The 17,468-nt window shown below is 40.6% G+C and overlaps 1 protein-coding gene across 2 annotated transcripts in view; it reads left to right on the top strand.

Moving 5' to 3' along the window:
- Positions 1-17,468, top strand: part of MNAT1 (MNAT1 component of CDK activating kinase) — a 117,906-nt gene that overhangs the window by 53,875 nt on the left and 46,563 nt on the right. For both annotated transcript variants that reach the window (XR_014226547.1, XM_082284488.1), the window contains exon 6: positions 111-236. Coding sequence is in view for 1 of the 2 variants with exons in the window: in XM_082284488.1 (XP_082140614.1) it covers positions 111-236 (126 nt within the window). In the remaining variant the exon portion in view is untranslated. The remainder of the gene's footprint in view (positions 1-110; positions 237-17,468) is intronic.

Here is a 17,468-nt window from a genome sequence, read left to right as displayed (position 1 = left end):
TTCTCCTAGCAATGGCCTTGTAGTCACAGCTTGCAGTTTTGAAGAATATGCAGTGTTAATTAATATTTGTTTTGGTTTAGGACTCAAGTTTGTTCCTCCTATGTTTACAGGAGAGCTCTGATCTTCCTGCCTCTCTGCTCTTAGCTCAGCATAAGGACAGATCTACTCAGCTAGAAATGCAGCTGGAAAAACCCAAACCTGTCAAACCAGTCACGTTTTCCACTGGCATCAAAATGGTAAGATTTGCTTGCTTGTTTTTTTTTAATGCCTTTCAGAAGATCAAGGATTTCCTCATATGAAATTAAGAGGTCATTTAAACCTGAGTTGCATGTTACAGGAAATACTGTTCTCTTCTAATTAAAGAAGTAATTAGGAATTAATCGAAGAATTTTATCATTCTGCTAGCTGGAATATTGTGATGACCCACCCAGAAGGGTCATCACAAATATATGCGATGTTTTCATTATGTAGTTGTCAAAAAACAAGCTATACCTCTCTCCCTGTGAAGTTGTGGTGTCCTTGAATTATTTTGTTAATTTGTGTACTAATTCTGGAAGCTGAAATTTTGGAAGGTCAAGAATCGTCTGCACTTCCTTCAGATTTACTTTGCACACTGGAGTAACCTGTGAGTACTGGACTGACAATCTAGAAAACGATGCCAAGGTTAAGGGCTCTGTTTTCATTGTTATTTATTTGTATTTATTCATTGTATTTCATTGTTATTTGGCTCTAGGAAGCAACAAGTATTTTTGCAGATGTGTCACTGTTAGGGTGGCTGCTGAAGCTCTCTCAGCATTCCTGTTCTGTGTCGTGACATGGGACAAGTACACATCAGCCTGTGTACATAAATGTAAAGCTGGGGGTGGGAGCATAAGTGACTGGTCTTGTTTGCACCTTACTGGTTTTCTGGTTTGTATTGTTTTAAATCTCTGTACTTTTTTTAGACTTTATATTTTACAATTGATAGTGGTAAACTGAATGTCTTGAAAATAACCAACACCCTTTATTCTCCTCAACAAACCAAGAAGTCAGCAAAGCAAAAGCCTGTGCATCAGACTAGTTTCCTATCAGTAATTGATTTATTTTTGCCATGAATATTTGTGCCGTGTTCATTATCTGTCAAAGTGTTCACCGTGTAGAAGCCTTTGCAGCTTATTTTTCCAAAAGCAGTGTCAGTTTTTGCAAAGGTGTGTGGATTGTTTTCCTGTGGTGTAAAATGATTTTCTTCCTATTTCTTTTAAAATATAAGAGTCTAGAGCAGATTGATATGCTTTGTGAGGGATTTTCTGTCTGTGTAGAAAAGCCAGTGGACAGAAAATGCCTGTAAAAAATACTCTGAATGCCTGTACTTTTTCTTGCTGTTAAAATGTATTGTCAGAATTTCTTAAAGCTGTGGCCTTTCTGTGGGAAAAGGAAGAAGATAAGCTTATGTTATGTGATGAGGACAGTGGAAGTATTTTCTAATTCGCTTGAAAATGAATATTAAATGCAGTATGTGGTAGTGGACATTTGAGATCTGCAGCCCTAAGTAAACTTTATCCAGGAATGGAGAAAGACTTGGATGAAGAGATATCCAGCAGCATGACATTTAAATCTTAATGTTTGGAATAATAGAGGATATGCCAGATAACTAATTGCTAATTCATCAGTGTTCATGTGAAAATCTATTTTCAGTGAAAATGTGAATAGATAAATAATTTAATTTGTTCAATCCCAGGAGACAAAAAATGCCTCACCCTGACTGATCCTAGTCCTAAATTGAAAAGGAACAATTTAACTGTTCTTATTTCTGTTAATGTTTTTTAAAAATAAACTTAAGGATAGGAGCATTTGAAGTTAGTGTCTACTGTTTATAGAAAATGGATTGCATCAAGAATTTTACACCAATAAAATTACAGATTTTGTTTAGAAAGATGACTGTTTCCTTATTTTCTTTACAGGGTGCTTGATTTCGTTATTACATGACATTATTCTAAAAAATGTATGGAAATTATATCACACAATAATAACAATATTGATACTCTGCACAAGAAATGAATGAACTGTCTAACTTGTAATTTTTGAAGAAGTTGGTCCCACAGCCTGGGAATGTTTCTGTGGGTGTTCTGCTAGGAGGCAGCTCAATGCTTAGAAGCAGATGTTGAATTTCTGTGGATGACGTGCAAATTGGCAGTTTACAGGGCCGCTGTGACAAGCTGGCCTCATTTGAATGAAATGTGTTTTAATATGGCTAAATGCAAAATCAGAAATAGAAGAGTAAAGAACAGGCTCTGGGAAGAGGATTTGGAAGTTTAGCTAAGCAGGTAAAACAGTTTGACTCTCAGCCACAGCGTCTGTGGGAGCCTTGGGTATGTGAATAATCCAGCAATAAATAGGAAAGGACTTCTCCTGAATGCAATATTGGGAAGAGTTGTATACTGGAGAGTTCTGCTGGCTGCATTTTGAGTGCAAAAATCAGGAAGAATGCAAAGAGGAGCCAGCAAAGTCCATTCAAAGGCAGAATTGCTTTGTGTGCTGCATTCTGCCTCTGGTTTAGGAGAAGGTCAAGGTATGACTCAATTTATTAAATACCTCCTTAGCACAGAACATGCCAAATCTGAGCAGTGCAGCATTAAATGTATCAAGATCAGTAACCTTAGTTAAACAAATATCATCTAAATAGGAACTGAAGGAATGAATAAGACCTGAAGTTCACATAATGTTCTGCTGTTTAATTGGCCTCACTGTTAAAATTGGCTCTGGAAAGCAACGAAATCTCAAATTCTTGATGTTTTCAGATTAGCACTGGGGTGCATCTTGAGAAGTTACTGTAGTCAAATGCAAATTGCTGGGCTTGGAGCAGAGTTGATTTTGTGGAAAGCAGTTCTGCTCATTGCACATCATGTATGAAGGCACGTTCTAGTGACAGTGTGAGGTGAATTCCCACTGGCACTCACCTTAGGACATGCTTGTTTTCCAGGCTGAGTGTTTTTCTAAGAACCTGAGATGCTCAGTCCACTCGTTTTGCGTAGGTGTACACATGAAGTGGGTGGAGCTTTTGTTGTGCTGTTTGTGGCTGCTTTGGCTTTGTTCCTCTCTGAACCATGGGGTTCACATCAGTCCTATTGGTGGGGGCAACTCTAAGGGAGTACTGAGAATTTCTCAAGAAATACAATTCTAATTAATGCTCTGGCACAACAGTTCTGTAAATTCAGTATATTTCTGTGAAAATCTGGTTTGTGCTCACTGTCAGAGGCTTAGCAGTGCACATTTAATGAATCACTGTGTATGTCCTTCCCCTGTGCTTTTATTTTTTCCTAATAGTTTGGCCACTGACCTATTCTGATGGGTGTTTTCCTCTAATTTTGTTTCAGAAGAAGGGAAGCCAGATAGAGCTATCTGAGGTGCTGGCTGATCCGGAGCTGGTGTTTACACAAAGGCAGTTGTGGCAGTCCACTGGGTTTTTTCAGCTTGAACATGAGTGTTTTTCCTGGGAAGGCTGTGGTCAGAGATGTTCTTCTGCCTGACTGCTAATCAGACATGTTTCTCAGTGTCTGAGTTAGGAGCATGTCCATTCTAGTCTCCTGGGCAATGCTCAAGGAAGTGGGCTCATTTAAGGTGTCGTATTAGTGCTGTGAGTTCCTGTGCTTGCAGAGGCAGGAGGGAATGTCTTTCACTTGTAAGCTAAGCAAGAGCATCCCCTATAGCATGAGACAGACAATTAGTTCATGGGGACAGCGTCTCCTTCACTTTTCCTTTTGTGAAATTCCTTTTTTTTTCCTCCTTTCAAGTGGAAGCAGTTTTTTCTGTGTAGCCTGCTCTTTACCTTTACCTTTTTCAGTAAGTTCTACCTCTGTTCACAAAGCTTATGTTCCAAATCAATCAGTCTGATTTACCTCTGTGAGTGGGGGGAGACAGTGCTGCAGGGTTTTCTCCTAATCATGCTCGTCATATTAAGAAACATACTTTCAGCACAGCTGAATATTTCAAACAGTCTTACTCAAATCAGTGTAAAACTACAAAAGAAACTGTAGCAATCCTAACTGTTGCAGTAGTGCTAAAATGCTATTTCTTGTCAGTTGTGGTACTTCACACTTTAGTAGCTGTCTAAAAGAGCAAAGTTTGTCAGAAGTTAATGATGTCAGAAATGTTTCCAGCATTTCTAGGGCTGGAAATTTCAGGGGGTGCAAAACAAATCTAAGGTCTGGCAAGAGAACCATTCTTCTGTTTCTTGGTGAATGTAATGACCATTTCTGGTTGTGAGGTAGCTTTAATGTGAAACTCATTTTAAGGTGCAAAAGAGATGCCCATATGTATTGCAGACAAATGGCAGTTTGCAAATGCAACAGGAATTAATTATGTTACATGAACTTAGTTTCCTTCTTATGTCTCTGATGTTTATGGAACTGTAGAAGGCTTTTCTAGGTCTGTGCTTTACCTCAGCATTGTGGTTAGAAATGCATAGAAGTGTGAATGTATTTAATTCTTCTGTAATTCATTGAAGTGGGAACATGGAACCTTTGAGTCTGTGGCCCGGCTATTTCTATGTTTGTAGAAAATCTGGGTGCCTTACACTGGCTCATGCCATCTCCAGCACATTTCAGGCTCTGTGCTTGTCCCTTTTCTGTTCCTTCCAGTTCTATAATGTTTCTTTTCTCCCTTCCCCCAGCCTCCCAGGACACTTAGCCTCTAGTGATGGTATTCTTGGAGTAATCTCATGTAGTTAAAAACTCCATTACCGCTAATTGGATTGCCCAAAAATGTGGGAAAACAGCATAGGTGTCCCCTGGCCTGCTCCTGCTTGGAAGTTTACCATCTTGCATTTTATACCCAAATACCTCAGAATTAATGTAATGCATCATTGACCTTCCAATTCTTATCATCATTTTTGTTTTATTACTTAATAGCAGTGGGAATATTTATTAATAGAACTATTAGTGCAGAGTGCTGTACATGCTTTGTCATTACCAAGATGGTCCCTACCCCAATGAATTTGCAGTTTAAATAGATGTGTCAGAGAGGGAGGGGAACCAGGTGCCCAGAGGGGATGTTCTCACCCAGGATTAGACAGCAGAGCAGGAGGAAGGAGGAATAGGATCCAGCCCTACTAAATTCCTAACCTGTGGCTCTTCCGCTGAGCGGGACTCCATCTCCTGTCAACAGCACCCCTGAATGGCAGTGAATTAAGAGTGAAATATCTGCTCCAGCTACTGTTTCCCTGTCCAAATCACAGCAGCGGTGTTAAATATAACTTTGTGGCTCTGAATATTGCCCAGATTTATTCCAGTTCTTGCAGTTTCAGGATATTAGTAGCTTGATGTTGGGGAGAGCAGTGTGCAGCCTGGAGCAGCCAGAGCTTGCAGGAGGGAGCAGTTGTAGAACCAGTATTTCAGAGGAATGGATTTCTGTCAGACACAGGATGTCTAGGACACCTCAGGAATGTGTGTTACCACTAAGCTGCACATAACAAGTGTTAGGGAAGAGATTTTTGTGCAGTGTTACGCTTGCAGTATTATTCTGATGGGAAATAACGTTCTTATTTTACGTTATGTGGAGCTATTTCTTTTAAAACATTGACCTCATCAACTCAGGGCAAATTAACTGTTCTTTATTATTGCCTTTTCCTGCAATATTGCTTCCTGTGCAAACAACTGCTCAGCGGCTGCTCCTGTTTTTCAGTCTGTTTCTTTTATAGCTCATGGAGCAATTATCCAAAATCCTGTTCAAACTCCAAAAAGTCTGTCAAAATACCTTTTTAATCAATTGTGGTCCTTCAAAGTTGCTTAGACATATGCCAGGTACTCTGAGGTAAGTGAGGTGCATGTCACACTGTGGTTTAGGCTACAACTATTCTGCAGCTCCTGAGGGGGGCTTACTTTGCCAATTCTTACTGCTCTGGTTTGGTTGGTTGGTTTGTTGGTTTTGGTGCAGTGTGTTTTAGTGTGTGTGGGGGTTGTGGTGGGGTTTTTTTGAGTGCTTTTAGTTTTTGCCTGAAGTTAAAAAATAAATCAATCAAGGCTTCCTTCACTGTTAGCTCAGCTGGTCTGTCTTCAGACTGAAACTCTTCAGATGGAATTGATTTCTTTGAGATGAATGCCAGTTTGAGTTTAATTGGTATTTTGTTTTTAATCTTCGTTTGGCTCATACCACGCACATTTCTCTTTTACAGCTGAATGGATTATTTCCCTCTTTACAGCTCTTGGTAGTTTAGAATCACAGCAAAATCACGACACTTGTTTTCAAGAGTAACTAGTGTGTTTAGGCATATAGATCCTTTTGGAACAGACATATTTGTTTAGAGAACATGCATGTAAAGGTAAAATTTCCAGTGGCAATGAGTGTTCTCTGTCTCTGTGCTTGTGTGTTGTAGCTGTGTCCCAGCTCAGACGCCCTGGGCTTGGTGTCAGTGCCATGAAGCAGAGTCCCTTTCCAGAGGAAACCCAAATGCCCCAGTCAGGGGAGTCACAGCACTTTCCACCTGGTCTCTGGATGAAGGTGCTCAGGGATGCAGCCTTCCTGCCAAGCAGCTTCTCTGGAGTGGAGATTCACAGGGGGTGCACATAGCCCTGGGACAAGTGGGATTTTGCAGTTGCTAAGCACCATTTCCTGATTGCTGGTCAGAGTGTATATTGCATATTGCTTCAGCATTGAATTTTTGTCATCAGTAACAGTGTCTTGTTTTTAACAATGAGCATTGATTTGCTAAGAAGGATGCTATTTCTGAAAAGAAGAAAGGAAAAAGAAATTGTTGCTGCTTTATCTCCACCATCTCTGACAATAAGTGGATACAGAATTCAAATACATAAACTGAGGCACACCAAATATGCTGGATGATATAACTCAGGTTAGGACTAACATGCTGGATTTAAAAAGTGATCCACAGTCCTGTGATTCACCTACTGCTCCCTTAAATCTCACGGGTTTATAAATACAATATGACTGCAACTTCCAAGTAGCATGATGGAGAATGATTAGCAGTAGTAAATACATTTGTCATACTAAATCTCTAGCCCTCTGTTTAAATAAAGATGTTTTGTTAAGAGTCAAGCACATACATGCCGAACTGTGCTTTGAGTTTCTGAACTCTGGTTTTGAAGTGTATGCCAGATAAACGTTATTTAAGTGATCTATCATCAGAATGCTTCCTGTGCACTCCAGCTCATGGGCTGAAGTCTAAAACATTAATTGGGTTCTGGCCTTGCTAAGTTATTACTGTTATATCAAAGTGCATAAACATTCAGCATATGATGTTGACTTAATGAATTTTATTCCTTATGTTGGTAAGAAATGTTTCTGGAGGAAAAAAGGCAAAGTAAATGACAGTTTATTTCCCCTCCCTTCATTTACACAGCAATGGCCTTGAAAAAGGAGACTGGATTTTGAAAATGCAGTGCTATGTCTCCCCATAGCCCTCTGCAGGATTTTAGTTTGGAATGCCTTAGGAAATATGCTGTAGTTGAAATTAAGCTGTTTGGTGGACAGACATAATCAGAACTGCTTGACTTGATTCTATTTTATGGTTGGGCTCTCTGATACTACTCTGTTAAAATATATTTGTTCATTTGCTTTAAGACTCCTTTCCATGGCTAAAGCGGCACATGTTTATGTACACATATTAGTATAAATGCAAATTAGCCTGTAAGTTTGCACAGCTGTAATGACTGGACTTCAGTAAATGAAATAGTGCCAACAGTGTTAATTGTACAATTGTACAGGAGTGAATGGCATGACCAATGTGCTTGTTAGTTAAGGTGTCTGTGGCCAGCAGTGGAGCAGATCTATGCTTTAGCTGTCACTTTTTGGAATGAAGCTGTTCTTAGGGTTAGGAGGTTTTCTAATTCTCTCTCTTTTGTTTGGGTTTTTTTTTTGGTTTTTTTTGGGTTTTTTTGGGGGGGGGGGGGGTTGTTTGTTTGTTGTGGTTTTTTTGTTTGGGTTGGTTTGGTTTTTATTTTTGTTTTGTTTGTGATTTTTAATGTCCTATTGGATTTTTGGAGTTGCCCAGGAGCTAATTTGCTTGCCTGACTCTTCACCATCAGTTTTCAGAGGATGTCTCTGTGCATGCAGCATGTTCTGGTCCCGTGAAAAAGCTCATAGGGAGAAGGCTGCTGGAAGAGTTCAGCCAGGTTGTCATTTGTTTCCTTGCCTGTGTGGGAGCAGGCACTGGGGCAGAACAGCAGGAATGGGTGTCAGGCTCTAATGTGGGATTCCCGAATTCCATCCCAAGCAGCAGCCAGACCTGCCACTAGCTAAGATAGTACAAAGACATGTTGTAGAGTGATCTAAGGAAAATGCCATTTAAATCAGCCTGAGATCCTCCTGGTTCTGAGTCTTACAGCTCTGAATATACCTTTGCTTGAGTAGGTGTTACTGTGAGCAATAAGGAGGGATCTGACTGAAAGAAAGAAGGTGGCTGAGAGTCCAAAAAAACAGCTGGCAGGGAAATAAAGAATAATAAAAAATTCCTCAATCATTGTTTGTTTTAGAAAGATCGTGCTTTAAGCACATGGAAATACTTTACACATTTGAGAAGTGCTGACTTCCTACATGCCTTGTGAAGGAACAGCAAATCATTCATATAATGTAAACACATTTATAGATTGTTCCAATATAACTTTTTTCAGTGCTGCTGTTCTTTTTAACAAGATACAATTCAGTGCATGCATGCTCTTTTGATGCTATACTTTGGCCAAGAGTTGCAAACATCATAAATGTTAAATATTAGTATTTGTGCTAAATGAACGGTGCAAAGTTATTGAACCACACTTTTAATGCAAAAAGTTGTTAAATGGTGCTGTTTGATGCACTGTTTAAAAGTAAACCTATGAGAAGGTAGTGCTGGAGTGAAACAGAAAGAAATATCTTGTCCAAAATTGTAAGTAGAAGCAGTGTCATTATGTCTTGGTAGAGATGATAACAAAAAGTGGGAGTGGACAAAGTTCCTCTGTAAGGGTGGAATTTTAAATCAGGGAAGAAAAATTAATAAAAAGAGAAGCTTTGGTGCCAAAATTGCAGCAGGTACTTGTCAAATTGTATAATCATGGTGCTGGCTGGGAGTCTTGAGAGGTCATGGGGTCCTTCCCCCTGCCGTGAGGCAGAGCCAGGGGTGCTTCATGGCAGGTACCTGTCTAACCTGTTCTTAAAGACCTCTGGAGATGGGGGCTCTGCAGTCTCCCTGGCAGCCTCTGGTAGTGCTTACTCTGCTTGCTTTTACATTTTATGGCAATACTAAACTGTTTCCTTGACCTGATACAAGTTCAGCTTCTACCTAGGTAGATGCCAAAAGTAGGCTGTTCTCTGCCTCTTTGTAGGAGCTTCTTATGTCCTTGAAGATGACTATGTAAAAAGGACTCCACAGAACTAAATATTTTAGAATTTAGATGTTACAAAAAATAGTTCAGGCGCCTTAATTGTCAGTTAACAATAAAAACATTGATTTCTTCTGCAAATGGTTGGTAGACTGTCTCCATTCTTACAGACTGGATGTGAAATGACATTCAGCTGAGGACTTTTTAAAGAGGAAAATTCTTTTAAAGAGAGCAGCGAGAACATTTGAAGTAAGATCAATGAAGTATTTGAAGCCATTTAGGGAAGCCATAGTACATTTGTATATGTGCATAGAAGTATGTGTGACCTTTCTGCCATGATCCTTTTTTTCTTAGCAGTTGTCTGCATTTGTGAGAACATCACATGTTTTCTTCTAATCCTTTCTCCTGTTCCTGCTGATCAAAGCAGGTCCGTGTCATTCCTTCATCATCTCTATTGTGTACCTGGAGGAGTGCTGGTGACCTGGAATGGCAGAGCTGGGATAGTGGCTTTGCAGATTCCTCTGAGTCAGCACTCAGTTGGGCCATGTCTGTTTGCCTTGCTTTGAGAGACTTGCCTGTTAAGGCACATGTGTGCAGCCTTACCTCACAGCCTGGTTTTACTCCTGGTTATTACATTTCTCAGTGAACTAGAATCTATTTGTTGATGTAGAGTGTGTTGAGTAGTGTGTTGATCTCGCAGCAGTTAAAAGATCCCCCATATGCCTATATTTTCTTCCTTCCCTGTTCTCAGGGCCACCTTCAGACAAGTTTTGGGTAAGCACAGCCTACATCTGGCTTCTCTGCAATTCTTGCCAGACTTGGTCATGTAAGGAGAGCCAAGAGGAGGATGAAGGATGGCCATAGCAGGAGGCAGTTGCTGGAAGAAACATGGCAGGGAAATCAGTAACGGGTGCTGGAAGCAGTGTGGGATCAGGGCTGGTGGGGATGGGAAAGCACAGGGCAGCAGAAGAGGCAGATGGAGGAGGATGAGGATGTGGGGACTTGGATGTTGGGGTGCTTTGGAGAGAACATGAGGGGGACATGAGGGGGAAGATTTGGGGCAGAATTGGCAGAAAAGTGGGAATGAGTGGGATGGGAGTTTCTAGGCAGAAGGGCTGAGTGGTTTCTGCGCAAGGTTGGGAATTAGAGGGGAGCTCTGGCACAGAAGGATTTGGGGACCTGGGGATTCTGGTACTCATCCATCACAATCAGTTCCTGTGTAAGAATCCTGTTCTCCAAGGGCAGCCAGGGTGGTGTGTGCACTTGTGTGGTTTCAAATGTGACACCCATGCACACACACGTTAACCAGGGTTCTGGCTGTAGGCAGGGCTGAACAGGCAGGACTTGTTTCCTGCATCATCTTCTGTTTTGTCCAAGGTACACCAGACTTACTAATAAATAAATTAGTAATATATTAATTTCTTATGAAGAAAAAATCATCAGCGTGTTGGTTGGGGCTGTGCTGCATGTTTGTGCATGTGCCACCTTTTCTGCACCTTAACTCCTGCATAAGTGCAAACAGCAAATAAATGAATGTTTGCTACAGGGTCTCAGAGAAGTCAAATTTTGAGCTTTCAAAGGGCACATTTATAAATCAAAAATTCATTTAAAAATTAAGATGTATTTCAAAGGAGCTCTTGGGGGCCCTAGTTTTCACTAGTCATTATTACCAAAGTGCATCTGTATCATGGTAGGGTACTTGAAGAAAGAGATATTTGGATCAAAGAGACATTGTTTCGTAAGGAGACTTCAAAAGTAGTTTTCCTTAAAAATGTTTGTTCAGGTGCAGAGGGTGAGAGAAGGGAATATTGTTTGAGGCAATTGGTGTTGGACATCAAAAGGTGAATGTCCCCATATATACACAGTGATTGTCAGTCAAGGTGTCTCTGGAAAGGAGTATTAACAGCATTGACTCGTAAGGAAACAGAAATTATCTTCATGGAGAAGTGCCTTGGTCTCTGAAAGTTTGGCTTATTATCCTCATTCCTCTTAACATTTTGGGTTTGTTGAGGTTTTTATTTTAAGGGCGAAAAACATGGATAATGGAGTATATTGAAGTGGATAATTGACTAGTTTAGGTTATTGTTTTGCTTTGCCTGAACATAGTTGCTACACAGGTACTTTCTGTATTTGGGGGAAATGCAAGGCTCAGGTGTAGCTTGTGACACATTACAGTTCAGCATAACGTGTGGCAAAGCAGTGAAGTCCTCTGCCTCTTGCAAAGTCAGTAATAGCATGGTAATAAGTTGTGTTTTGTGCAGGCTTCTTTTGAAAAATGTAAAGTACTAAAGAAATTGTGACTGCAGAGAAACCTGCTTTGACTCACTTAGACAAATGTGTGCCGTGGTATGGGCAGGAAATGGAAGGACAGAGAGCACATGTGGAACCATCTATCTAAATTAGCTGGATGGGGGCCAGGAGACTGGAACTTGCAACATTTGCCATGATTAGTAGAAAATGAAATGGTGGTTTTGTGTAAGAGTAATGATTCTTGTATTGTTCTGGGCAAGTGAGGTAGATCCTGCAGGACACAGATGGTACATTTAAGGGTGGTGCTTGTGGAATTGGAGGGCTTTGGAAAGGTAAGTAGTTTGAAGGGAGGAACAAGTTAAAAGTGAGGGCTGTGCACAGGAGGAAAGCAGCATATATATATTTAGGTCTGAGGCCCATTCTCCTGTTTCATCTCTTGAAAGAGAGGCATAAATAAATAGAGCATCACTCCCTTCTCCAAGGCATAGAGAGAGATCACAGAAATGTGATCCTCTGCAAGTCAGTCAGAGGCAGTGCTCCAGTAACCAGGAGCTGCTGGGCTGGGCTGTGGGGATGTGCTGACAGATCCAAAGGGGTGGATGTAGGCACCTTATCCTCACCATCCTGAGACGCTCCGTGGCACCGGGGCTGGGACTGCCTGTGTTTGGTACCTGTGCTGCATGGCTGCCATATAGAAAAAAGTGACATTGGTCCCAGTTTGTAATGCTTCCCTGTGATAGCCCTTTGGGTTCAGACAAGCGAAGTTTGAATAATCAATTAGTAAATATTTGAAGAATTTTCTGCCTTTTCAAAGCGGTGGCACTATCTTGGCCTTGCCTGCATACCAAGCATTCCCGTTTGTGGTTGTTTACAAGAAAACATGATTAGGATTTTCTTTTGTTATGGGGGAGAGAAAGAGGATTTGGCTTGAGAGCTAATGGGAGGATACAGAGGGGATTGCAGTGGGAGCTTCATCCTTTCCTTGACTTCACCCATTCGGTTTCACTTATGCACCTTAATCTGCCACTTGGTGGAATGATGCCACATTGAATTCCTGTTTAGGTAGAATCTGAAGCCTAGACAGGGTTAGGCCAAGAATTTATCTCATATCAGGCACTTCTAAAATCTGTTTAGAATATGGGGTAAAAACCCCCCATCCCAATCCTTAAGGTGCAATTTATATTAAGTCTAAATGTTGTGTCAGTTTAGTTTCATTGATAGTGTTGTGTACAGCATTTGCTTTGTGCTAATTTTTAACCTGTTTTGTGTCTGGTTAGTTAAATGAATTTGAAATACAGAATTAAACAGATGTGTTACTTTTAAAGTAATATAAATATTCTTGAAGGGTGTTGTACCCATTTAGCTGTTGGCTGCTTTTAAATTTTAACCAGTTTGAGCTGTGGATGCCAGGTATAACTTTGGCATTGTCTCTCTATCATCTAATTGAAAAACTTTTGGATTTTTTTTTTTTAAGAACCCTGAATAAAGTATTGGTAGGATCAGGGTTATTTTATTTGTCATGAAGACCAAAGCATAAGTGTAGCTGCACTTTAATTTTTATTTGGTTTATTTATGAAGATGCAGAGTACATAGCAACTGCAGGTTTTCAAAATGTGGAATTTCTACTGTTGGAAGAAATCTCTTTTACAACTGCAGATGCTTTATCTTTGTTGTTAAATACAGCACTCTATGACCATGCTGGTTTACCTTGTATTGTTTTCAGTTCATCTCTACTCCTTCTCACTGGTAGCCTCAGGCTTAGTAATGAAGGAGTGGGCTGTGCTGGAGTTGGACCTCCAGGGGGAAGTGAATTTAGCCAGTAAAAACCACTGCTGCATGTTCTGTTTGGAGAAACTTCTGCCTGCAGCTCTGGAGCTGTGAAAGTGCTGTCGGGACCTGAAAAAGGTGGGAGGAGACTGTGTTTTCTTCTATCTTTTGCACAGGGAAGTTTTTGCTATTGCACAGTCTGTTGTCTTTGGTTTTGCTGGCAGAAAAGGAAGCAGGAAAGCCAAGGAATGGCCAGCTGACACTTAGGAAGGGGAGAGAGAACCCCTACCTGACATGGCCTGTGGGTGACAGGGAGAGACACGCACAGCAGGTCTTTCTTTCTGCAGCAGGAGGTGTGTGTGTGTGTGTGCCCTGTCAATTGTCCATGACAGCTGACACTGGGGGGAGGGAACTTTTGAGGGAACTCCGATATTTGGATCATGGAATGTGTGCTTCAGTCAAAATGCTTCAGTTCTGGTTGATACCAAGCGACTACAGCTAGTTGGAACATGATTTTTGGATTGGAATATCAATGCAACTTAGGTTGGGTGTTTTTGTGTTATGGTTTCCCCACCTTCCCTAACAGGGCACGTTTTGCTGAAGGATCAATTGGAAAACCTGAAGGAATGTGGATGATGTGAATGACAGGGTTACTACTCTGACCACTTTGGCAGACTCACTGAAGTTATACAATCTACCCCTTTCACTATTCTTTTATGCTTTTGTATTTTCTGATTAATGGAATCTTGAATCTTTTTTTAATTATTTGCATAAGGTCATACAAAGTATTAAGCTAAGGCCATGGAGAATAACTTTGTAAATTCCTTACTGCTCTGAAATCTAATTAAAAACCTGCAAACTTCATCATTCATCATTTTACCATAGGAGTGTATTTCTTATGGAGACAGTCTAATATCCTGCAGCAACTTCATGGCATTAAAAAAATAATTAATGGACCCTTTTAGGGCAATGTGTGTTGCTACAATGTGGAATAATACTTCAGTGTTGTAAGTGAATGGTGTGCTAGGAAACACTAATCCCTTGTGTATAGTAACAGGAAGTATGAATATTACTTATTAATAATAATGTAAAACACCTTCACACACATGCTTTTTCCTGGGCATGTCTACCTTTTTGTAAACAACAGTGAATTTTAATTGCAGAAAATTGGTGAGAAGCAAGAAGGATTTGTGTAATTAAGACAATCTGTTTATTTAAAAGTCTTCAGAAGTTGTAAGAGATGGAACTTAGCTGTATGTGAGGGATGAATGTTGTGCAATAATGCCCCTTCATTCCCCTTTCATAATAAATCTCCACAGAGTATTCATCTGAAGGGCTGGATGCCAAAAAGAACAGGTTCGACTTGTCTGTGAGGATTTACACCACAGTAAAATGCACAACTGCTTTTGTGGAGGTCATTGTGAAGGTCACGGAGCCAGTACACGCTGCTGAATGGGAGCAGCCTGGAACAATGGTGTGAGAGGTTGGACTGCCTGAAATCACTGTTTAAAACCTCATCTGAAATGTAGCAATAAGCAGGAATCCTTAAAACACACGGCTTCAAAGCTTGTAGGCTGTTTTGCAAGACACAAACGATCTCTTTTCCAGTAGGTTGCATCTTGTACCCTCTGCCGAATGTGGCTCTGAGCTCAGAAAGCAAGTGTGCCCATTTCCTGACAATTAACATTGAAATAACTGAGTGTGTCTAATATAAACACCCTCAAACTGTTAATAATTGCCTCTGTCCAGTTTTAAAAAAACCCACAAGGATACTGGATTTAATTACCTGAAATTTGGCACACCTCTTTTTTACAAATAAGGTCTGAGTTTGGCCATACGGTCGCTATGTCTTTAAATAAAAGATGATGATCATTTCAAATGGCAACCGGCCATCAGTGGGGTTTAGTACAGAGATTAATTAGTAAACTTTGGAATGCGCTACAGCAAATGCAGCTGATTGGCAATAGCATGTGGAGCAGCAACTGGTGGAAAGCTGGTGCTGCTGAGCAGCAGAGGTATTTCCAAAAAGCCTTAAGGGTGCTGTGATGTGCTGTGCTTTAAATGGCACTGTGCTGATTGCATCAAACCACCAGTTCTCTGTTTATGCAGTTTGGTAAACGTGCAGATTAAAGAAATCTGGTGTGCATTTGGAAAGAAAGCAAATTTTCTTGTATTGTTTTGATGAGGTGCACCCCATGAATAAAGTGATGCCCCTGAACATCAGTTTACAGGGATTTTGGTTTGTCTGCAGTGCATTTTACAATTTTATTTTAACTAGGAAGACAAATGTTAAATGCTAAGATAAGAATTATTCTACAAACACTGAAGTGAATATGGACGATTTAGTGGCTATTGCAGTAAGCTCTTTCTTGGAATTCTGGTCCACTTTTAGAAATGGTACAGATTTCAAAGTATGTGTGTCTGCATGATTTATAATTGCTTACTCTCTTCCTTTTAAAGTTTTAAATGCATGATTAGAGAAATTTGGAAACTTTGTCTCTAAGTTAGCTTTCTAAAGAGGTTTGATCTATTTGGTATGAGTAATGGACCCCATTAAGTACAGTCCCTAGTGGGACTATTTTCTCAACTTGTTTGGGCCATGGGATTGGGACCCAGATAATGAACTTAAGATGATTTGTATAATAAATAAGTAAACTTTATATATTACTTGGAAGCCAGATGCACTTCTTAAAATCTATCTTAATAATATTGTATTAGTCTTCTGATGCCCACCTTCATTTAGAGAGGGAGGGTAAAACATCCATTTAAATTGATAAGAAAACTCACACCAATACTGATAGGTTTTTGCTTTGGAAATGGCTCAGGCATGTGGATTAGCCTGGTAAAATTCATCTGGCTGCACGTACCTAGAGTATTGAACTAAAGTCTGCCCTTTTGGGCTAATGGAAATACCACTGAAATAGTCACATAAATTTTTGATACAAACCTGGCGGAGGTGCTTGATCTCATAAGATATGGATCACCCTGGCTTTGACCCAGAAAACCCTTAAGCATGTGCTTTGAAATGAAGCAAGCATGTATTCCTCTTGGCTTAACTCTCAGCTCTGTGACTTGGTCCTCATTGCAGTCCAGTCCCTAGGGCCCATCTATGGACCCAGCAATGGCACATGTTGGTGTCTAATGCCTGGGTACAACCTGCTCGACGCCCAAGCTGTTGGAACAGTCCATGCAAGGACAAGGAGCGGAGACTGGATTTTGAGGGTGCTGGTTGTGCCTCTGGAGGCCTGTTTGTGCAAGCCTCTGCTTCCTAGAGCGTGGTGTTTATTGCCATAGGTAATTGCAGTGCAGCGGATGGGCTCAGTTTACGCCATCAGGTTTAGGCTTGCTTGGCTTTGTTGGACTGGACTTGTAGGCCACGATCCAGCCGAAGTAATCGGAATGCGACTGCTCCTTTGACTTTGTGAGGCTCTTTGTGTGCTCAAAGCTGGGTAGTTTTCTAAGCTGAATCAGTGTTGCTGAATCTGGGTCTAAGCCCTAGGTAAGTGTATGATAAAATTTTCTGATGGCAAATAAATTTGTTAGCTTGACATGCCTCTAAATAATTCCCATGTGCAAATGTGCACATGATTAGGGCATTACAGGGTTGTGCAAACATTCTATGGTAGTCTTTGTTTCAAACTGTTTAGCTCATGCCCTGGATTATTTGCATCTGGGTGTATCTGTATGTACACACACAGAACAGAAACCCATGCATACAAAGAGCATCTCATTAAAAACTGCACTATTTGAGCACTGCAATCAGCTAGTTACTGAGGTGTGTTTATTTTATTCAAACTGCTGTGTGTATATACACATCCAATTGCAGAACATTATGAATAATTAAAAGCAAACTGTAGCCCTTTACAGAAGCAAATGTAGGTACATCCAGTGAAGCATTATCCTGGCCAGGCTGCTGGTTCGCTGTGACTCAACTATTGTATGAATTATAGAATGCTCTTTGTAGCACTTCAGGGTTGCCTCATAGTATTGGTCTAAATCTGAGATAGAAAAGGTTAAACAAAGTCTGAATTTGCTTGACTTGATAGCAGTCACTGCAGCTCCCTACTTGTGCTAATGCCCTGGAACAGACCAGTGCAGCTGCTGTAGTAGCTGAGCTGGGGGTTAGGTGATTTCGTAAGGTGAGCTGCTTTAGGCTCTGGCAGGCTT

This window comes from Coloeus monedula (assembly GCF_965178545.1).
Source record: "Coloeus monedula genome assembly, chromosome: 6".
Classification (NCBI taxonomy): domain Eukaryota; kingdom Metazoa; phylum Chordata; class Aves; order Passeriformes; family Corvidae; genus Coloeus; species Coloeus monedula.
The sequence above is the reverse complement of the archived record's forward strand: the minus strand, read 5'-3'. Positions and strand labels throughout refer to the sequence as shown.